Below are 21,631 nucleotides of genomic sequence, written 5' to 3'. Positions count from 1 at the left end.
GGTCAAAAATAGCAACTTTTGGAACTTATACATATTAAACTGAGGATTTTTTTTATGGAAAAAACATTGTAGAAGAAAATCTGTTTTCAGAATTGGTGAGGTGAAGTGATGCATAATTATGAAAAATCGTGTTACTCTGATTTACGGCATCTTAGAAGTTTTAACGTCAGTTCTCATTCTGACAACCTTGAGTGGGAAGTTTTTTTTTGAGATTGAAGTTTTGAGACTGTTGTTTCAACAGAAATCAATTCATTTTAGAAGCTTGGCATGACAAGTCAAACATGGCCTTTCTAACCTTTCCGGCATGATCATGAGCATGACAAAAAAGTTTGAGAAACGTAAAATATACTGCGTTCGGGGGGAATCGAACCCCCGTCGAATGCTTGGAAGGCATCCATGCTGACCATTACACCACGAACGCATAGTTGAGGCATCAAATCTTCAGATGGAAAGATTTCATTTCATCTTCAGAAACAGTCATTATAACAAGAAAGATATCCACAAGGATACCTGGTTGTTGAATTATTCCTATGAACCTGTTTTACACTGTCTAGGATTGATGAGAAATAAAGCATGATAAATCAATTGCAACTTCATCAAAACGAAACGAGCGTTCGTGGTGTAATGGTCAGCATGGATGCCTTCCAAGCATTCGACGGGGGTTCGATTCCCCCCGAACGCAAAAAATGTTTTTGATTCAACTTTTTTTTAATTCTTAGATCTTCCTACAATATATCTAATTTGACGCGTGTTTTACTTCCGGCTTCTATGCTTTACAGGAAGGCAAAATTATTCAAAATGTTCGATCAGCAGTAGATCACAAATTATATTTCAAAGACAATGTAAAATATAATGCGTTCGGGGGGAATCGAACCCCCGTCGAATGCTTGGAAGGCATCCATGCTGACCATTACACCACGAACTCACAGTTTCATCTGCCGAAACGGCAATTGATCCTGAATCATGCAAAAAACGTGAATTTGAAGCATAGCAGATCCATTTTTGATATCTCTCACACGGCGTGTAAATTGGTACCTCTGGCCTAGAAAAAAGCTTGAAAAACAAATGTACGCAATTATGAAAATGCGCGTGGTGTTTGCGGACTTGACTACCGTAGTCCACATAAATTTTAGCAATTAATACTTCCCGGTTTCGGTTTCGTGTTATATGAAAATATCCTTGAATTCAAGCAAAAAATGCATTATCTTTTTGGAAAAGAATAAAAGAAACACTAAAATTACATTAAATTCAAATACAAAAAAAAGTGAACTACGCAGAAAACGAAACAAGGCAGTTTGAAGCTGCATTAATGAACAGCAATTTTAAGTGTAAACTTGTGATGGTGGGTATACATTTTATGTACTTAAATTGTTCAAAAACCTTCATTTAGTCAATTGGTGAAGTTTCAAAACCTTTGTGAATCTAGTTTTTGAAAAAATTTCAAATTGGTGCCAATTTCACTGATTTTTTGTGAATTTCCGAGCTAAAATTGAAAAATTCAATGTGAACTTGTGACGGTGGGTATGGTTTTTATGCACATAATTTGTTTGAAATACTCTACCGAGTAAACTGGTGAAGTTTCAAAAACTTTGTGGGCCTAGTTTTTGAAAAAAGTTCAAAAATGTGCCACTTTTGACGCATTTTCCTAATAATTGCCTAATAAATCGAATTTCCACTTTTATTTAGGAAAATAATCGTTGTTATATGTGATTTATTCATTTTAAAAACAATTTTGTATATATTTTTGTAGTTTTATCCATTATAATGTCTCATTCATCGAATTTCAATGATATTAAAAATTTAAATTCAAATTTCGCGCGCTTTGCAGCGGCCATGGCCTAGGATTCTCACTTTTCACTTTTCGCTAGGCCAGATGTCCCAATTTACACGCCGTGTCTCATGATTGCTTCCGATTTGAAAAACAAATTTCAAAAGAAGATTTTATGTTTCAAATATGCGTTCGTGGTGTAATGGTCAGCATGGATGCCTTCCAAGCATTCGACGGGGGTTCGATTCCCCCCGAACGCATTACATTTTATATTAATTTTTGAACTATCAGAGGAATATTCGCACAATTGCTTATTGTATGAAAAATGGATCGCCATGTGCAAAGTCAACAGAAAAATAGTATATAATTTTATGATGCAAAAAAAAACAAAACTTTAAACAAAAAGTGATTTGAGAACGATTTCAAGACCAAAATATTCATGAATACACCTTGTCCTTGAGCTACAGTAGTTTTAAGAGGAGTTATTAAACTTGCTTTTCTCATGAGGAACGTAAAATTTATTGGTCTAGATTCTTATCGTTTCCATTGTATTGACATGGGAAATATTTGTTTGTACAGAGGAACTCCATTTATTAAACGGAACGACCACTACCCGACATATTGTTGATAGTCATTTGTTTGTACTCCTTTTGGACAAGACCATGTGGGGGTATAGCTCAGTGGCAGAGCATTCGACTGCAGATCGAGAGGTCCCTGGTTCAACTCCGGGTGCCCCCTAAATACTTTTTGTACGAGTTGACTATAAAAAGTTTTGGAATCACCGTGTATTCTCCAGTAATGCGCCGTATCTATTAGTGCACACCCTACCTGGCCTTTCGAAAACTAGTGTGGCAGTCTCTAGTAGTGTAACTCTTCTTTTTGGCTGCAAAAACCTCCTAAAATATTTGATTACTTCAATGGTATGCTTGTTCACTCTTCTTTGATTTCTCACAAGTTTTCAAATTAACATTACACTTTTGTAACTTTGTTAAGCAAAAATACACAATTTTCATGAATTGTCACATGGCATGTAAGGTATTATAAAGGAATTTTGAGGCTTAATTAATTAGTTATAGAAAATTAGTGCGCAAGTAGCTAAGAGCCTGGAAATTATTATCAAAATATTAAAAGTGTCACATCAAATTTGAATCCAGCCAATCCCGCGAAAAACTCCTTCTCGATTTCGCATGCCGAAAATTCGCGCGAATCGAGAGATGAAAAAATGGCAAACCATCATTTACTTGAACGCTCAATCCCTAACGATGGCTCAATTCCTTTGACGCTCATTTACTAATGTTTTCGCTTTTGCTTGTTTACTAATGAATGGCTCATTTACTTTGAAATTTCATTTATTAACTTAAACACTTTTACTCACTTGCAGCTACTACTCACCTGTCAGTCAATTTGACTTCTCATTCCTAGTAAACATAAAACAATTTTGTAAGTGATGTGAACTGTGTAAATTATCAAATTAAACAGTAAATAACAATCTATTACAATTCCTTAACGTTTAAGTGTTTAAAAAAATTATATTTTGAAAAGAAATGTGAAAAAAAATGAAAATTTTGAATTTTTTCCTAAACTTGTTTAAAGCTACTGAATAATATTTAATATATTAACACTTTTAAATTTTTTGGATGTTTTATTTTTTAGTCAAACCTTAGTAAGTTTACCATTGTTGGGGCATTTGCCAAAACTCAAATTATTCAAGAAGAACTTTGGAAAAATTGGCAATGTGCCAAAATTTTGGCAAATGCCCCAACAATGGTAAACTTACTAAAGTTCGACTAAAAAATTCAAAAATTCAAAAAAAATGTATTTGAAAATTACATGTACATAGCATTTTGTTAAATAAAACTCTTGAAAAATATTTTTTAAACATAATATATTACAAAAAAGTTTATCTTTTAATATTTTGATTATAGAGCGATAGAGAATATACGGTAACTTTTTAAAAATGTTGTTTCTTTTGATGACTGTCATAAAACAAGCCTATATAAAACATATGCAATTAATTTTCATTTCAATTAATGGAGTTTATATATGGAAACACGTTAAAAAGTTCATTTATTCCATAAGTGGTTTCAATTCTTCCACAGACGCTATTTTCGCGGCCAATCTTGCAGTAGGTAGTGCCAAACTGTTCATGACACTCGTTGACGACCGTTTTCTACTATTCGGACTGCTGTCCAGTATAGATGCCTGTAACTAACAAATTGATATTAAAATTCATTTTAAAGTAAACTTTTCTGGTTGGTGATCCAAAGTCATCGTCACTAGTTATTGAAATTTTCGGAGTTCTGTAATAAGAGTGTATTTTTCATGAACCTTATACGATGGGAAGTACCTAATTTCTTTGACGAATTGTGTGATTCTCAACGAATGAAGAAGGGAGCTTGTAGAAATCTGTTGTGTAAATTATATACACAAATTTATTAACAAATGGAAGCTCACCTGCAAAAACCTGCATGGTCCACTGACAGTCAAATTGTAATCAGGAAGGAAGAAGAAGCCAGTTGATGGCTCTGGATTGGATTATATTAACAAAACACTTATAAAGTCAACTACCTTTTCTGTCCGAAATACACATTTCCATTTTTTCCAATATAGCTTCACCAAAACAAGTCCAAGGTCCGCATTCAAAGATGAGGTCTTTCTGAGAATTACAAATTTTAAAAATATCACGAAACGCTGACTATCTTAGCCAGATGGCAGAGCATATAACTCAAATAGCTCGTCTGTCTTAACATAAAATTCTTCGTATTGAAAACTAAACTGCTACTGTTATCTCACCTCATTAAAGCGGATTGTTGCTTTTCCTTCCAAAATCAATAAAAATCGCTTACTCATAACACCAGCTTCAAAAAGGTTTAATGTTCCCGGGGACGTGCTATTTTTTGGAGGCACAATTAGAACCTGAACAATAGTTATTTTAGCGTATAGAACTGTTTTTTTTAACAAACCTCTCTGATATTTCTTTGAATCAGGTTTTCAAAAGCCTTTGGGTTCATATTTCCAAATAATGGTGTCTTTTCTAGCAACCATTTTTCGGTCATCTGAAATGTTTTTGTTTTATTTCAATTAAAATTTGGAACTATCGTGCCTCCAGCATATGAAGTGACAAACGCTCACTCTTCTTCTCACTACAAAATAGTTCAGCAGCACTTTTCTTTGAAGTATTTGTCCTTCTTTTCTTTTGAGCATCATCTGTCACGTAACAGTCAGTTTCATCGGTAATCTCTGCTTGAAGAAGTTCTTCTGTTATGTCTTCTAATGTGATTAATCCAACAAGTGTAACTGGATGGTCTTCTGGATTTTCTACCTGTGGCATCATGGTTGCTTCCACCAATTTCATCGATTTCTGAATTTGAATAAGGTTTACATGATAGGAAAATGGAAAAATCATTAATGACGTTTGCCTTTAACAGTTGAAATTTTAAAAAATTCGGGCAATAAACAGAAACTATAATTTATTATCTGAATGGGTTTGAGTTACTGTCCATTATCTACTACTCGAATGTGGTTTGTTTTTCTTTCTGCAATAAACAAAATACATATGTTTCAGAAAGTGTTCATAATCACTTTTTAAAACATAATCCATATTTTACCCCGAACTTTCATCTAGTACCAAAACATACCAAGATGAAGCTGTCTACTGTACCATCCGCAAACTTTCCATGGTGATGCTTCTTAACTTCCGTAGCCTTAGCCACCATTGCAAGATGATAATCTCCCAATTTGAACTCATCCATCAAAGCTGTCAATGGCATACTTTCATCTACAATTCTCAGCCGTCTCTTGTTGAATCTGGCTACTGCTTTCACTGTGATATTGTTGTCCTTCCCAATCAATGCCAAATCACTAACGTACAATAAGTTTTTCACCTAGAAGCATTAAAAATTTTAGTTAACTACATTTGAGTAACTGCAACCTTATTCCTGTTGTTTCCCTCAAAAACTGGAATTCTGGTGTACCCGGAATCAGAAATTTTTGTCATCGTTTCAGCGTTAAGAACTTGATCTTCAGACAGCATAAAAACGTCCTGAAAACTTTTCTAGAATTTTTGAGAATTATTCAAACTAACATCAATATCAGTCATAACGTCGCGTACAGACTTTTTCGTTAGTTCCATTGCTCCAATCGCTATTTTCAGAGTAGATAAATCCTTAAAAAAATAATTAAAGCATTATCCCGTTATCTTAAAACGTACAATATCACAGGCATCATTTTCCATGTTCATTTTGAGCATTTCTACCATCCTCGATCTATTCACTACATCAATGTCAACACCAGCATATTTGTCGAGAATCTGCGAAAAACTTGGTTTATTGTTTCTGGTTTCTTGTTTCTGGAATTTTTACTTTTCCAAGTGGCCACGTTATTGGGAATAAGAGAAACATGAAGAACTTGGTGATGAAAATTGTGTTAGCACCCACTGCCAATCCATACCTAAAATTTTGCAAATTTTCCATCAAACGGGACAGTAAGGGTTCTTGGATTTTAGATTTGAGATTTTTTTAGCACAATTTTCAAATTGGTAGGTAACTGAATTAGGAAAACTAGTAATTTTCTATCTGCTGGGAATGTACAAAACTTAACAAATCTTTGCGAGGCGACCAAAATCTGCAGAATAGAATGAAAATTAGTTTCCCGCAGGTAAGTTGATTAAAATCGATATAGGGATAAGTTTGAAAACCTTTTCCCGGTACATTGAACAACTTTAAATGTTTTTTTATAAATTATACTATTAAAATCAGTGGAATCATGTTTAAAAAGATGTTGGATTAATCTAACTTCACACATATGCTCTGCGGTAGAATTTCTCCAAAAACAACAATGCCAACTGTGGAAGCTACAAAAGCTATCAGACCTTCTGCCAAATCATCGAAAAGAAGTGTAATTCCAGTGTTGACAATCTTAAATTTTGAATAAAAAAAATAAGTTGACGTTAAATCTAACAAAACTCACAACATTCATAATAATAACAGTGCACAGTAACCGATTACCATGACATCTAATTGGGTAAATTGCTGCCGCATGCTTTTTCTCTCTTTGTGATCCTGCAAATTCACATAAAATTTGGTCTTTGATAAATAATAAAACAGTACCTGATTTCATCAAGATACTAAGTTCTTGCGGTGTCAAAGCCATTAGTCCCAATGTCAATCCGGAACACAGTGCTGATATGGAGAACAGTAGGCATAAAATTGCGCACTGAAATATTTTAGTTTAACGAAGGTAAGAGTTTTACAATTTTTTAATTCGAAAGCATTTGAAGGTGGACTACGGCTTATGGGGTGGCCAAAACATTTTCAAAAATATTGGTAAAAGTGATTTCTAATCAAAAAGCACTGAAAGCTCTGTTTTTATCAATTTTTTAGAAGTCGTCGGGTACTTGTGTATTATACCCCCGCCATTTTAAAAATTAATCAAATTTCCAATTAATTTATCCGTAAAAATTAAACGTGATGCCCATTTTCTTCGTAAACCTTAGGAATGGTGTTTTCCTAAGCATAAAAATACAAAAGAATTTCACAGGTTTTTAATTTATAAGTTAAAAAATTATTTTTTTAATGGCGGGGGTATAATACACAAGTACCAGTCGTCGGGAAAAAAATAATTTGCTTTGTTTTTTATTTAAATTGTGTTCAATATATTTATATACCAACATTGTAGACGTTAAAACATTTGCAACACTGATCTATAATTGAAATTTGGCATTTTAAGGAAAAATGCTAATAACCATCTCATGGTTGTTTACCTGAGCCCAAACAGGCATGAAAGTTTCATGAGTACTCTGGACAGCTTGAATCCAGGTTCTATCGTCATCGATTTGTATTAGTCCATGACACTCTGATTTTAGACAAATTCTCCATGGCTGGGGCCACCTGTAATTTACAACTAGCATTAACGAGTTCAAAATAATTGCCTTACGCTACGAAAGCATATTTAAAGACTATTTTCATATCTTTATGAATGTAGAAGGTGCTTTCTGATACATTAAACTCGGATGTCACGCAGACAGAATCAGTAAATGTCACCATTTCAACCTGAAATCAGAATGTGGAAAAGTTGGTATAGGCTGATAAATACATTTTCTAGTCCATGACCAAAAATCACAAGATCCACTTCAGTGTTTGCCTCCACCAATAACTCTCCAGCATCGCTGAAATTTTGTTACATTTTGTCGTACACCCTCGTCTGGTATTTTTTATCCCATTGTATTTAGTGCATTATCTAATTTTCTCTAATGAAGCTTTATTCTAAAGTAATGTAAACACCCAGATGAAATGCCATTATGACAATATACAAGCTTCACGTTTATGTCAAAACATGCAATTGAATTTAATTGAACAATGTAGTCCTTTCAATCAATAAAAAAGATGGCATTCCGTATGAAATACTTGTAATTACTTTAGTGCAAGTTGTACTGTGTATTAGAAGGTTCCTCATTTCTTACCCATATCCTAAAAATCCTGACGCGTCTACATCGCTTTCAATCCGAACTCCTGATACCACTGGCCGTATTTCCTGAATTTCCATCAATGTTTTTTTGTTTTCCTTTACGAAATTTCTCACCAGTTTTCCGTCTATGCATACAATGTGTGCACAGAGCAAAAGTAAACGTAGAAAAACTTTAATGATCATCAAATTAGACGTGGTATAGTGTGGTGGCGATAATGAATAAACGAGTGGTGAAAATGAAGAAAGTGCGTATCAGTAGGGGGCACTGATAACAATCTAGGTGGTTCATGTCTATGTGACATGAATGCTTGTTTTGGGGCTCTTTCAGTTTATGGGTGTCTAGAATCAAAATTTGCATGTGACAGGCTAAAGACAGGTTTCGAAGTGTTTTATCAATTTTGCATCCAGTCAGAAATTTTTGTTTAAAATATGATTCGTTTTTTCTCCAGTAATGCTTTTTGCCGGTTCATAGGAGATATCTTTTGTTTTGGGATAGGAAAGTAACTTTTTGGTTTCTCCTTTTTTTTAAAGCATAATCTATGAGTATTGGTGTTTTTTTATTTTAGTTGAACGTTCATTAATGATGTGACTACTTATTCAAAGCAAATCCAATAACTTCCACTGAAATAAAATTTCGGGATATTAAAAAAAATACAGCCTTATATTTTTTTGTAATTTTGTCACAACATTTCATGTTCATTTGGCATGACGAACAGCGAATAACTTTCATTTTTTAGACTATTTCGATCTTCCAGTTCTATCATCATTTTTGATATCCCTTATTTTCTTGATGACATTTTTGGGCAGTAGACGTGTCTACGCTGAAGGTTTGTTGTCCTATGAACGCGGGAATTGCAATTTTTTTCTTTTACGCTGAAAAAGTAATTTAAATAATGCTCTAGAAGTTTTCTCATCAATATTCGTTTGTCATGTTCGTTTAAGGAAGAAAAATTTAATGAAAAGTGCCCAGAATACATCTTCTCGGGACAAAAAATGCCAGTCCCCTACTTCATCCCGATCATTATTGTTTTCGTATCAAAAATTCATCAACCCTCACGTCAACATCTTGCTTTCATCGCCAGCTCGCCATTCTCAATTTTTCCTTTTTCTGTCCGCCTTATCTCACGTGCGCGCGCGTCCCGTCGTCCTCTCTGTTTTTTTGTAAATGTGAGTGTGTGGCAGAAAGCGAGGGTTTATAGGGCATTGGCGAGAGAGTGTGTGAAAAAGAGAGTGTGTCTTCGTTGTGTCTGAACACGCGACGCGCAGGGAGAGGGACGCAACGCGGTCGCTTCCAACTATTTTCTGTGTTCCTGCGGTGCGTGTGTGTATGTGCGTACCCTGCATCGATTTTTGGCTCGAGTAGTGGAGACGCCGAGAGTATGAAGTAGGTTTTTCCTCTAATGTTTAAATTTTCAAATTAACATTTCTTATTTCTTTCAGAGAGTTCATCAAAAAAGAAGAACCGATTTTCGAGGAGGAAGATGCGCATGTGCTGGGCGACGATGAACCAGATGGAGATCTGCCAGAACTTCCAAAGTAAGAACACCAGGAAAGTTAGCTCTTTTTTTACTTTTTTTTATTCAGAATTGCTGCTCGGCAGAGAAAATCAAAGATCGTGAGAAAACAAGGCAGGAAAACGAAAAGGAAGACTCGAAAGTCAAAGACAGGAGCAACAAAGCGAAGGAAAGGAACTAAACGACGACGGAAAACCACATCAAAATCGTTAGACAAAGGGGAAAGTATTGGAAGAGTCAAGCGATACGGGCGAGAAAAGGAACAAAAGCTTCATATTCGCCAAAAGTAAGTTTTTGAGAATTTATAAAGTAGTTTCTCAAAAAAAAAATCAGTAATGCTAGAGATAATAGAAATGTGACATTAAAAACTTGAATTATTGAACTCCAAAGCCAAATGCGTCGCATGCTCCCGAAATCATATCGGAATCAATTTTTCACTGGTTTTCTTCCAATCGCATATGAGCAGTGTCGTCCAACGTTAGGGTACGGTGATCAGATATCAGCTTTTCGAAGGGCAGTAACACGCTTGTAGTTCGGTCATTTCCTACTCGAAAAATTGTTGAGGGCTAATACATAAAGACATTATGTTCAAGCTTGCTGCACTGTGGTTCTGGTAGTCAGTCGCATTTTTCTGGCGATGCTCATACCGTGCAAGGCATTGCACTATTTGAACAGTGACGCAATCTAGTTGAAACTTGAATTTACCGACACTTCGACTTCTGAATCGGTCGTCATTCTACTATCACCCAATGTCCTGCTTCTAAAAAACTATGCTTGTTTAACAGAAGTTAATTTTATCTTCTGGTAAACGAGAAGCAGAAACCTTTCCATAACTACTGGAAATGTATCGAAGAAAACAGTTTTCCGAAAAATTATATGTGGAGGGGCTCGTACTGTTTATCGAAAGTTAATTCCAATTCAAAAGAAAAACGTTTAGCTTAGCAATGCAGCAAAGATACAACTTCCTGCACAATTTAACTTTTTGTCAAAAAGAAAACTGAAATCCTACGAAACATACATATATTCTGCAATTGACTTCAATTATATTCTTCATCGAAGTTTCACTCAAAAATTACTACATCGTGACGGCTGATTTCACGAGAAAAAGGAAAGCAGCACGAATCTATTTTCGATTGCTGTCACATGTATTTTTTGTTTTCAAATTTTTACAATCACTCAAAATACAGAAAATAAAATTACTACAGAAATTTTTATGTCTACATAATCATGTTAATCTGTAAGCATTTAAAATTCTGCTGTCAGAAGAAGCGCCACAAGAGTTTAAATATAGCTTAAAATTACGCAGTATTTTTTAATTTTGAATATGACTAATAAAATCATAGCTTAGCGTTCACATATTCTGATCGCCTACTAATTTTTCTATTTCTGTGATTCGGAGTATGATGACTTTCTGTGAACAATGTTGCATTTTTCATAACTCTCGAACTTATAGGTTTTCTGCAGATACATCCTTTTCAACATTAAAAGGTGGCCTGGAAAAATATATTTAACTGACGAATAGAAAACTTCTTTGAGGTTTATTGAGAAAAAAAAGCTCAAAGAAGGAATAACGGTTCAAGATATCTGTTTCAATATTTTAGTTTGTAGTATTACTTTGAGCTTGTTGAGAAAAAACCCAGAAATTTTCTCTCTCTTTTATTCTCTCTCTTTTTGAGCTTATTTAAATTAATTGTTAATATTTGCGGACTGTTAATAGCCAAACGATGATAAAAAATTGTTTACACCTATACGCAGTTTCAGTTTATAGCGGGCGATTGTTTTTCGCAGCACAACTCCAGTCCCTGTCTCATTACAAATTCATGAAGATAGTAGAGTTGGAACACAACCATTTATTTAACATTCGTAGGCAATCGCCTGAAATGAAATGACGTGAGCTTTAGCGCACAGAAAATTGGGAGCACGCAAATGATGAATGGTATCCATCAATCTCAAACACCGATATTTCGTGACGTTTTTCTTTTCGTGAGCCTATAATTCAATGTGACGTGGCAAGCGCTCTGAAATTATATATTACATCACTTCCGGGTTTAGGAAAATTCGAGGTCTGAATATCAGATCCTGAATTTTGAAAAAAAAAACGTAAATTTTTAAAAGTTGTTACTTGATGAATGTTGCACAAGAATTCTTCTTTAATTCTCATATAGAATTTATTAGAATAACAGAAAACCTTGCTGATAAATGCAATGTTTGGAATAAGCCAAAACATTAGCTGTCCTTCCCTGGTCTGAATGTCAAGCTCAATCTGATTGATAAAGTTCCAATTCAATTAACTAAACAACTTTTTTCAAAAAAATGTTATGATCAGATCGTATTCACAAAGTGCATCAGAAAACAGGGAATACGGGGTTCCTTGGCCTTCATTCCGAGATGACAAACTTTTTGGTGGCAAAGGTTCTTTGGGGGCAAAGTATCCAAGGAGACAAAGGATCCAGTAGACAAACTGGGGTGTGTCTTGGGGGGCATATCTTTGGTGACAACCTTTTTTTCAACTAGATTTTTATATGTATTTTTCAACTAATTTTTGTTCAAATTTTTCTGGAATAAGTTTTTTAATGCAATTTTCAATCGATTATCGGTTATAATTCCCTCACAATTGAATGTATGAACGATGGTCTTTTGGGAAAAGCTGTAAAACGTCCAACTAACTTGGAATATCGTGAGGCTCTTCCTGATGGCCTGATCCTTCAGATAAGAAGGATCGTAAGGGTACCTCCTGATGGTCTGATACTTCAGCTCCAAAGGATCACGAGGCTCTTCCTGATGTTCTGATCCTTCCGATCCGAAGGATCACATGGGTACCTTCTGATGATCTGATCCTTCAGATAAGAAGGATCGTAAGGGTACCTCCTGATGGTCTGATCCTTCAGATCCAAAGGATCATGAGGCTCTTCCTGATGTTCTGATCCTTCAGCTCCAAAAGAACATGAGGCTCTGCCTGATGTTCTGATCCTTCAGCTTCGACGGATCATATGGATTTTTGACAAAATTTGAAAAAAAATTTGAAAAAATTGACCATCAGGAGGTACCCTTACGATCCTTCTTATCTGAAGGATCAGAACATCAGAAGGTACCCATGTGATCCTTCGGAGCTGAAGGATCAGACCATCAGGAAGAGCCTCACGATATTCCAAGTTAGTTGGACGTTTTACAGCTTTTCCCAAAAGACCATCGTTCAAACATTCAATTGTGAGGGAATTATAACCGATAATCGATTGAAAATTGCATTAAAAAACTTATTCCAGAAAAATTTGAACAAAAATTAGTTGAAAAATACATATAAAAATCTAGTTGAAAAAAAGGTTGTCACCAAAGATATGCCCCCCAAGATACACCCCAGTTTGTCTACTGGATCCTTTGTCTCCTTGGATACTTTGCCCCCAAAGAACCTTTGCCACCAAAAAGTTTGTCATCTCGGAATGAAGGCCGGGTTCCTTTCTTTGATGGAAAAAGAAATTCACGAATTTTCGGCTTTTACGTCTTACCGTTTTTGAGAGCTATGTATCGTCAGTCTTCTCTTATCTACACAATTTTAATCATTAAAGCACAATTACAATACTTGCTACAGAAAAATAATTGTCGAGGGAAGCACCGATTTTTTTGTGAATCTTTATTCTAAAAGCCAAAATCATGCTTACCCCAAACATGTCATAACATTTAATTATTTCAGCGATGATGTCATTGTGGTCGATGAGGTCCCAAGTGCAGATAAAGTTCCCACTCCACCTCCTGCGCCTGCAAAGCCTACGTGAGATGCCAAATTTTTATCATGCTAAATTATAACAATAATCCCCTTTCAGGCCGTCGAACATTCTTGATCAAATCCTTTTCGCTCAGGAAAAAGTTCTTGCTCCAACTGATACCGCAAGAAAGTCGTTCACCAAAAACAAAATCCTTCCAAACGAACGACGCAGTGTTTGGTTTGCTTCTTAAGCCTTCTATTTTTAGAATGTTCCCTCGATTTTCAGGTAACTTCGAGATGATGTGAGGCGTGAAACACGACTGGTCCGCCCTCTACGCATAGTCTTTTTCATTGCACACACACACACACACACACACAAACAAAAACAGCATATATACCCTGTGCCCACGCTCATTTCCTTGAATGCACACCACGTCTTCGACGCCGTGCTGCGCCAACACGAGGCCCTGTGCCGTCGATGTTGCCGCCGTCGCCCCCCCCCCCCCCTCCTCTAATGCGACCGACTCGCGCCCATCTTGTTTTTCTTCTACTCATTTTCTCTACTCGATCGCCGCTCACACGCACACTCTTTTATTTTCCTGTCTGCGCCTCCCCTCTCTGTTCGCTCCTTTTCAGACTGCCGGTTTTGGTGAGCTGGTGAGTGCGGCGGGGCCAACGTGATCCGTGTGTAAGATGAATAGAGAGATGAGAAGGGCTCGTCGTCGCTGCACGCGGCGTGACTCGGTCAGAACTCTCGTTCTTCTCCCTTTTCACGGATCAATGGCCACGATGCGTGCGCTCACAGTGGGTATCTCATGGCAACGCATTGCTTTGCTCCGCCTTTTTTATCGACAGCAAAATTTGTCTTTCTCTCCCGTCAACTCTTCTCATCTCTTACTGATACCTACGTGTATACTTCATTGTTCCAAATACTGAATGTATTTCTTGCTCAATTTTCGAGTGTACCATTTATACTCCTTTTTTAATTTTCTCAAACTCTCTGAATGCTTTAAAATATGTACATATCATAAATAAAGTTCATTTCAGGTGAAAATGCACGGACACGACAGACCGGGCTCATCGTCCGGTGGATATTTCAACCCGCCAAGAAACAATCAATATCATTATCCAGAGAATCATCATCATCCCTACCCCGAAAACATAGCTAACTTGGTACCGCCATCAAACTTCCAGGCCATGCATTATAATCACAACTACATGGCTCATGCGGCTTCCATTGCTCACACGTACGGGGGTTATCCGCCTCCATATCCATATCAACATCCTCACCAGCCGCCGCCTGCACATCCACATCATCTTCAGCATCCACACCCCTATGCATATCCTGGATACCCTGTTCCTGGTCAGGAAGGCCACCAAGTGCCGGCACCACAACACGGTGATCATGAAGCAAGTCCACCGCCTCCTCCACCACCCAGGAAATCAAGAGCTGGGGGATCGTCGCCGCCACCCCCACCGCCACCAAGAGTTCCGCGGACACCCCCGCCAAGAAGCCCTCCACCACGGAGACCACCGATGACTCCACCATCACCGCAACGCAGACCACCGAGAACTCCTCCGTCTCCGGAGCCACGGAATCCGCCGAGGACTCCTCCGTCGCCTATTCCACCACCACCACCACGTCTAAACAGTCACGATCGGAGAGCATTGAGAGCACGTCGTCCAATGGTTCATCGTCCGGTAGGTTCTCTTTTTGATATCATTGAGTTTTCGTAACTGAAATTTGAGAACATTATATAAACAATTTTTCCAGTTTACTGGTTTAACAAAATATTTTTTCAGGCTCCTTACGGTCGCCGCTCCATAAGTCAGGGACCTGGAAGAAATAACGACGACGTAAGTTAAACGGTTATGAATTCTAGTTACAAACTTACAATTTTTCAGTGGGGAAGTCGCGAGTACGGAAAATATGCCGAGCGTCTTGCAAGCACAGAGCTGAAAAAGCTGTAGGTTTTACAATGAAGGAGTAGAAAGGATATATGGATTTTGCAGGCATCTCGAACGAGAAGATTACAAGCAAGTTTTGCGAGTAGTTGCAAATGCAGCAAAAACCTTCCGATTTGATGATTTTGAAGTTCGGTCTCATCTGCTATCCGGATACCGTTTCTACATGAATGGAGAAGATGCAAACGGCACAAAGCGTGAGTTAATAACTTGATGTTCCTTTGACTAGGCTGCAATTTTCTCTGACTAATTGAGCAGCAAAATTGTTTATTTTGTTAAGTATGATACCCAGAATAGTTTTATTTAAAAAAAGACTCATCTTCTATGTATCAAAACTTCTATCTTTATATCATTTTATGAAATTATTTATTTCAGAGTTCTCCATCCCACATAATATGGATCGGCCACCAGCCCCTCGTTACTGGATCATTGATAATGAAGTTCGAAGCAATCCACCATCGCCAGTTTTCCGTCCAGAAGCTTCGTTAAGTCCATCGGTCAATGTTGACTACGGAGAGGGGTCATCGAACCAAGCTGCACAAATGTTTGAGCCGGGAGAAGACCAAACTGCGTTCTATCGAAGACTTTTGGCTGGGTTCGCTGCACAAGGACGGACATTTGGACAGCGAGAAGGAGAGATTCCAGCCATATACGGAGCCGACGGTCTTTTGACAGAATGGGGATACGAGCTGCATCTCTTAAACCAAGCTCGACAATTAGAATCGAAGCCTCCATTGGTTCATTATGAGGAGGTTGGATTTGATCGTAAAGACGACGACGAAACGTATGAGCCCTATCAGGGCGGCCAAGCTCAGCCAGACGGATCTCCAAGTGAGTACAGCCCAAATCATGTTCGCCGTGGACCAAAAACTCCACCAGAGAGAGAAGAATCTGTGGAGTTTTCTCCGGGCCATATTCCAGTCGGCCCAAAAACACCACCAATGCCCGATGAGAGTCTCGAAGACGATAAGAGATCACCAATAATGGATGGTAATCAATTCGAGGAGATGGAACTGTATCCAATGGACCCAGAACAAGAGGTTTCGATGAATTTTGTTCCTGTGAAGCCTCAAGCTGTGGTCCCTGAACAAGTTGCATCTGAGGAAAATGAAGCTAATCCAATGGAAGTAGATTCGGGAGATTTGATGAAACTGGCTGTGGACTCTATTGATCAAAATGCAGCAGTTGTTTCAAATGGCTCATCAACGCCATTTTCAGTTTCTACACATGCCGACCAAATCGTTCCGAAAATAGAAAATAAACGGCCGGCCGTGCAAGACTTAATAGGAGAGGTGTTGGAAAAAAAGAAGGCAAAATCATCTGCTTATGAAAAGCCTGAAGAAGGGGAAATTGTTGACGCTGAAAATGCTGGCATAGCTTCTTCAAAGGCTAGCAAGTCAGCCGACGACAAAATAGAAATTTTGGCAAGTCATGGTTCCAATTCAATTCTTAAAAGTGCACACGATCAGGTGAGAGTTAGTTATTCTTCAATTGTATTTACCAACGAAACATCAATTTTACAGGCGTCTAAAGCATCCAAATCGTCGAGAAAGAGGTCTAAAAAGAGTAAGAAGTCAAATGAGACTTCTTCATCTTCATCCGATGAACGATTGATACATTCACAATCTCCACCAACACCCCAAAACACTACTTCTTCATCCGATGTGTCTTCTTCGTCTTCAGGAGGTTCAGCGTCCACATCTGAATCCTCATCTTCTGCACCATCCGCTGAGCAGGTTTCGACTCCAAAAAAATCCAAGAAGAATAAGGAAAAGAGAAGAGATCAGCAGCACGGTGAACGATCTTCGAGAGAAACTGAACGATTAGAAAACAATGAGAGGCCAAACCGAATTAGTTCCGCTAATAGTGGTGTGCAAAGCAACCGATCCAGTGAAAGGCGTCAAGGAAATAATAATAGCCGTCGAAGAGGATCTCACGGAGCACCTCGTAGTCGTAACTCGAATGGTCGTCAACAAGGCCAACGTCCCATCAAACAATTTCAAGGTCCAACAAGCCATTACAGCAAAGATAGAGAACGTGAAATTAATATGCACTTGGCTCGGATGGTTCGGGATCAAATTGAACGTGAAGGCGGTGAAGCTCTGGAACCCGCTGAAACAGAATACAGTCATTTTGCTCATGACACTTCTGGTCGAGGACGCCATCAGCAGAATGATGGTTATCGAGGTAATAGTTTGATGATTGACTTCAAGTTGAAAGTTTTAAAACAAACATTTAATTTCAGGTGATCGTCGTCATAGATCTCCAGGTAAGCACATTGCGCCGGCAAGAGCACACAATCGTGGACAGCATCACAATCGTGGGCATCATCATGGACCTCCACGTAATCATAATCAAGACCGCAACCGTCATCGCAATCATGACGGCAACCGCCATCAAAACCAGGATCGCAGTCGTCACCACAATCAGGACCGTAACCGACGTCAAAATCACGACCGCAACCGCCATCAAAGTCAAGGCCGAAACCGCCAGCAAGATCATGAAAGAGGTGATGAGGCGCATGAAGAAGCGTAAGTGGATGATTTGGTTAGAAGGTTATCAGAAAATAAATTCAAATGCAACTCATGACGCTGTTTAACACATTTGCAGGACAAATACTTGGATATAGCAATTGTAATGAAATCAATTAAAATTTCTTAGATTAATAACGTATGTTTTAAAATTTAGCTTAGTGCATAGTCACAAAAAGTGTTCTGTTTTGAAGACCAATTATGAGAAGTAGAAAAAAACCAACAATTAATAGTGATTAATATGGAAATGTTATAAAGAAACCCTATTTTCCAGACGTCCTGATCGAATTGGCCAAGCTGTTCGTCGTTAGAGAAATCTGCTGATATGGTGCCATCACTTATTTTCGAGTCGCATATTCAAGTCCCGATTTTTGTGTCAAAAACAAAAATCGTTTTTACTTTCAATATGTAGCCTTGCAATATCCAACAGTGATATATTGCAATTATTGATTTAAGTTTTATAATATAACCGAAGAAATCTAATTATCTATTTTTCTTCGCTCCCTTGCCATTTCTTTTCTGTGAATGTTATTTACATCATCTCAACATTTGTGTCCCTTTTGTCCCCTGTGTTCAACCCAATTCTCCCATTCCAAAGTAGTTCGGGTTAACGCCCAAGTATAAAGTTGTCATCTTGATCTCTAAACCTAAACTCGAGTATTCTTTCCCTCCACCCCTTACATTTGTCCCGATTTCAGAGTTTTAAAGTTCTTCCCCCCCTCCCCCCCCCCATTGTGTCTCCAATTTTTTTTGCTTCAAATTCTCTCTAGTTTTTTTGCTACTGCTACTTCTCCATTCCCCAATTCCCAAAGTCTCATCTTAACCCATTTCTCCGTTTTTTTCCTCCTTTTTTCTCGGTAATTTAGTTTTCCCATCAATTCTATACATTTTGTCATCCTTTTGAATTCCCGAATTCCCAGTTGAATCAGTCCCGAAGAACCTCTTCAAGTCATTTTTTTATTTTGCTTCGCGAATCGCGACAATCCCGTTCAAGTTTTATAATTGTTGTCTGCTCCAGTTTTATCACTACGTTTTTACATGAAGTATTAACAGAAATATGAAAATATTCAAAGTAATTTGTCAATCAAAGTAAAATAATTTGTTATATAATTTTTTTTGCAAGCTTTTTCAAAGGGTTCGAAGTTGATGTTCTTTGAAATAACCCCACTGAGCAAAAATAGTCTAAAATTTTTTCGATTAAGAAAATGTTTTATCAAAATTTTAGTAAATTGTCAACTTCTAAAAGTGTGGTTTTTTAACTACAACTTCGACTTTCCTGCTTACATTCACTTTCATAATTTGTGAGTTCCCTTCCCTTATAATCTTCCAATTTGCTCCTGGTGCTTGTCGGTGCATGGCAGCTCTCAAACTTGAGCCTCTTGCGCAGCTACAACACACACCCATAATCAGATATTCGTCGTAAACGTGAGAACATTGGGAGGCGAGCGTGCGCACGACGTCTTCAGCTACTCCAGCGAATGGATTTACTTAAACAGGAAAAGGGAAAGCAGGGGGACACTCAATATTTTGTTAGTGTTGCGTGCGTCATGCACAAATTAGGAGTCTCTTCATTTTAATGTTGTCTTCATGTCTCAATTGACAGAGTTCCTTGAGCATTATCATTTTCCTGGAAATGGAAGCTCCACTTACTTGGTTTTGAGGATGTTTAAGTTGTTGTCAAGTGTTTTGATAAAAGTTTGGTACTATGAGTTAAATTAATACCAAAAATATTTTAGATTCTACAAGTAACATTGTCACAGATCACAACAATACACATTTTCAAATACGATTATTTGTTAAATTAGTCAAAAGCATGGTAATTTTGCATTTTTTTACTACGTCTACATGAAGCAAGTTAACTGTGTATTATATAACTATTTGAACTATGTATATAATATCCGCGTTTTTCTTCATTCGACCTGTTTTTGGTATTTTTTACCCGTTTTTCAATTTCAAAATATTAGTTCAAAACACATGACACCTTTACAGAAACCAATTGACATTTAAAATTGAAAATTACTCAAAACGACTCCACCAAATTTTTTTCTTAATGGCGTCAAACTTACTATAACCAAATGAAGTTTGATCTAAAAATAATCTCACAAAATAATGGATTCTTTGAACTAATTATTTGTTTTCCGAAATCTAAATTTTATGAATTGTGGGCACCATATCCTTTTGCTTCCCTCAATTCTTATATTCATTCTTGGAACGCAGGGACATATTTATTTTCTCATCACCATTTTTTTGAAATGTGAAAAATTTTGTTCTCCTCACATTTTCATTTCCAGAGCAATGAAATCCTATTGAAAATTCTCTATCTCTAATTTGGCTTCAAGGGTCTACGAAGACGTCGCCAAAAAGACCGAGTGGAAGCATCAAGAAAAACAACTTTTTTCCTCTTCTTGCTGTCCATTGGTCGTTCTCTATCCGTTTCTTTCGGTCCCTCTATTTGACGTGCCCAGTCCTTTTTTCTCCACTTTTTCTCAACTCCCGTCACTCGTTTCCGGCGGGTTATAATTATAGAGTAAGCAACGAGACATGAAAAAATATTACCTGCTGTCGCTGTTTGTGCGAGTGAAAGAAAAGTTTTGAGAAACCACTTTCGTTTCTTGGAAATTGCCGAAACTACTGGGACCCTATTATTTTTGAGTCACTTTTTTCAGTTTTTGTGAAAGTTTAATGTATCAACTTGACTATAAGAATTTATAAGTGTCAAAACTGAATATAGTTCTAGTTTTCTATAGAATTGTTCAAAATAATCATATGAATTTTTTCAGAACTTTTTTTGTTTGTATTGTTTTTAGATTTTGTTGTACATGGACAAAGGTAAATGTGTCAATTTTAATAATTTTCAACCACAATTAACATTGTCATACCCTCAGTTTCTCAATGCAAAACAGTGGACTGTCATATATGTACTATGTTAATAAGTGGTCTTTGAAATCTCATGAATTTTTGACCATTGTTTATCTGTATTCTCGGAATTTCTTTTTTTCACACAAAGAAGTAACTTGCCACAACTAGTGCGTCGTAAACTTTTCATAGGATACATTGAAATATGACACCGAATTAGTAGTACATTGTCTCAAAAACGTTTCTAGAGCAAGTACACATACCTTGAATTATTGATTTCTAAATAATTCATATTTCTATATTCTCTTTGAATTTCCTGACGTGAGATTAGAAAGTTTTTAGAAATTATGTACACTGTGGTAGACCTCAACTTTTAATTGGAAAGTTTTTCATTTTTTGGTGTGAAATCAAGTTAAACGTTTGAAATGCCGTATAAATTTTAAAAGGATAATAAAAACTAATGTAACTCAAAGTTTGGCATAATTCTTCAAACAAAATTGTTCTACTGGAAAAACTCGATTAGTCGCGTCAATTTTTTTTGCTAGTCTTTTTTGATTTGCCTTTTGCAAGCGAAAGTTTATTGGATATAGTTGAGATATCCGTGGTGAATTTGGAAATGTGTCCCCCTAGCTCTTGTCAAGTTGCTATTTTTGCAAGTTTTCCATCCGTTCTTCGTGTGTACAACTTATCTGAAATCTTGAGAATATGTCGTGGTTTTTTGTTTTCCCGAAATTTCTAAGAAAATATGTTTTCGCACGTTTTTTGTCTTGTTTTTCTTTTACTAGAGAGATGGTGTATTTTTCTTCCGTTTTCTTCTTTTTTTTGTTGGAGC

At 37.0% G+C, this 21,631-nt stretch overlaps 3 protein-coding genes and 10 non-coding genes across 14 annotated transcripts; 6 read left to right on the top strand and 7 right to left on the bottom strand.

The window, feature by feature from the left end:
• Nucleotides 1-349: 349 nt before the first annotated feature.
• R04E5.t2 lies at nt 350-421 on the bottom strand. The gene has a single exon. It is a non-coding gene; the product is annotated as a tRNA-Gly (tRNA).
• Nucleotides 422-609: 188 nt separating this feature from the next.
• Nucleotides 610-683, bottom strand: R04E5.14. The gene has a single exon (NR_071761.1). It is a non-coding gene; the product is annotated as an Unclassified non-coding RNA R04E5.14 (non-coding RNA).
• On the top strand, nt 611-682 carry R04E5.t3. The gene has a single exon. It is a non-coding gene; the product is annotated as a tRNA-Gly (tRNA).
• A 166-nt stretch (nt 684-849) lies between the features above and the next one.
• On the top strand, nt 850-923 carry R04E5.13. Its single transcript, NR_071760.1, has one exon. It is a non-coding gene; the product is annotated as an Unclassified non-coding RNA R04E5.13 (non-coding RNA).
• R04E5.t1 lies at nt 854-925 on the bottom strand. Its single transcript has one exon. It is a non-coding gene; the product is annotated as a tRNA-Gly (tRNA).
• A 1,030-nt stretch (nt 926-1,955) lies between these two features.
• R04E5.16 lies at nt 1,956-2,031 on the bottom strand. The gene has a single exon (NR_071759.1). It is a non-coding gene; the product is annotated as an Unclassified non-coding RNA R04E5.16 (non-coding RNA).
• Nucleotides 1,957-2,028, top strand: R04E5.t4. Its single transcript has one exon. It is a non-coding gene; the product is annotated as a tRNA-Gly (tRNA).
• A 403-nt stretch (nt 2,032-2,434) lies between the features above and the next one.
• R04E5.t5 lies at nt 2,435-2,506 on the top strand. The gene has a single exon. It is a non-coding gene; the product is annotated as a tRNA-Cys (tRNA).
• Nucleotides 2,507-3,764: 1,258 nt separating this feature from the next.
• On the bottom strand, nt 3,765-8,501 carry cnnm-2 (Metal transporter cnnm-2). Its single transcript, NM_001375092.1, has 21 exons — nt 8,348-8,501; nt 8,229-8,299; nt 7,862-7,934; nt 7,703-7,818; nt 7,530-7,656; nt 6,877-6,982; nt 6,737-6,828; nt 6,563-6,684; nt 6,130-6,217; nt 5,979-6,077; nt 5,853-5,933; nt 5,700-5,810; nt 5,407-5,652; nt 4,872-5,129; nt 4,732-4,824; nt 4,562-4,684; nt 4,337-4,424; nt 4,223-4,293; nt 4,116-4,174; nt 4,014-4,068; nt 3,765-3,970 (listed from the first exon to the last, which is right to left on the bottom strand). Exons 1-21 carry the CDS (start codon nt 8,414-8,416, stop codon nt 3,836-3,838), a joined length of 2,283 nt encoding a protein of 760 aa, NP_001361958.1. The 5' UTR covers nt 8,417-8,501; the 3' UTR covers nt 3,765-3,835.
• Nucleotides 5,293-5,313, bottom strand: 21ur-14470. The gene has a single exon (NR_071758.1).
• On the bottom strand, nt 6,101-6,121 carry 21ur-15065. The gene has a single exon (NR_071757.1).
• Nucleotides 8,502-9,463: 962 nt separating the features above from the next.
• On the top strand, nt 9,464-13,948 carry R04E5.9 (uncharacterized protein). The gene is made up of 6 exons (NM_077091.10): nt 9,464-9,617; nt 9,674-9,769; nt 9,818-10,033; nt 13,436-13,513; nt 13,566-13,685; nt 13,734-13,948. The coding sequence occupies exons 1-6, from the start codon at nt 9,613-9,615 to the stop codon at nt 13,735-13,737; spliced, it is 519 nt and encodes a 172-aa protein (NP_509492.2). The 5' UTR covers nt 9,464-9,612; the 3' UTR covers nt 13,738-13,948.
• Nucleotides 13,949-14,485: 537 nt separating this feature from the next.
• On the top strand, nt 14,486-19,048 carry R04E5.8. Of its 2 annotated transcripts, NM_001029661.6 has the most exons (8): nt 14,486-15,148; nt 15,251-15,304; nt 15,353-15,414; nt 15,461-15,609; nt 15,788-16,881; nt 16,936-17,599; nt 17,658-17,943; nt 18,218-19,048. In NM_001029661.6, the coding sequence occupies exons 1-8, from the start codon at nt 14,501-14,503 to the stop codon at nt 18,252-18,254; spliced, it is 2,994 nt and encodes a 997-aa protein (NP_001024832.1). In that variant the 5' UTR covers nt 14,486-14,500; the 3' UTR covers nt 18,255-19,048. The 2 variants fall into 2 exon arrangements, with proteins under 2 accessions (NP_001024832.1, NP_001361959.1); NM_001375091.2 differs by having other exon boundaries at nt 14,489-15,148; nt 17,658-19,012.
• The last annotated feature ends 2,583 nt before the right edge of the window (nt 19,049-21,631 follow it).

Source organism: Caenorhabditis elegans, chromosome X, assembly GCF_000002985.6.
Source record: "Caenorhabditis elegans chromosome X".
Lineage (NCBI taxonomy): Eukaryota > Metazoa > Nematoda > Chromadorea > Rhabditida > Rhabditidae > Caenorhabditis > Caenorhabditis elegans.
Note: the sequence above shows the minus strand (reverse complement) of the source record. Positions and strands in the feature narration are given on the sequence as shown.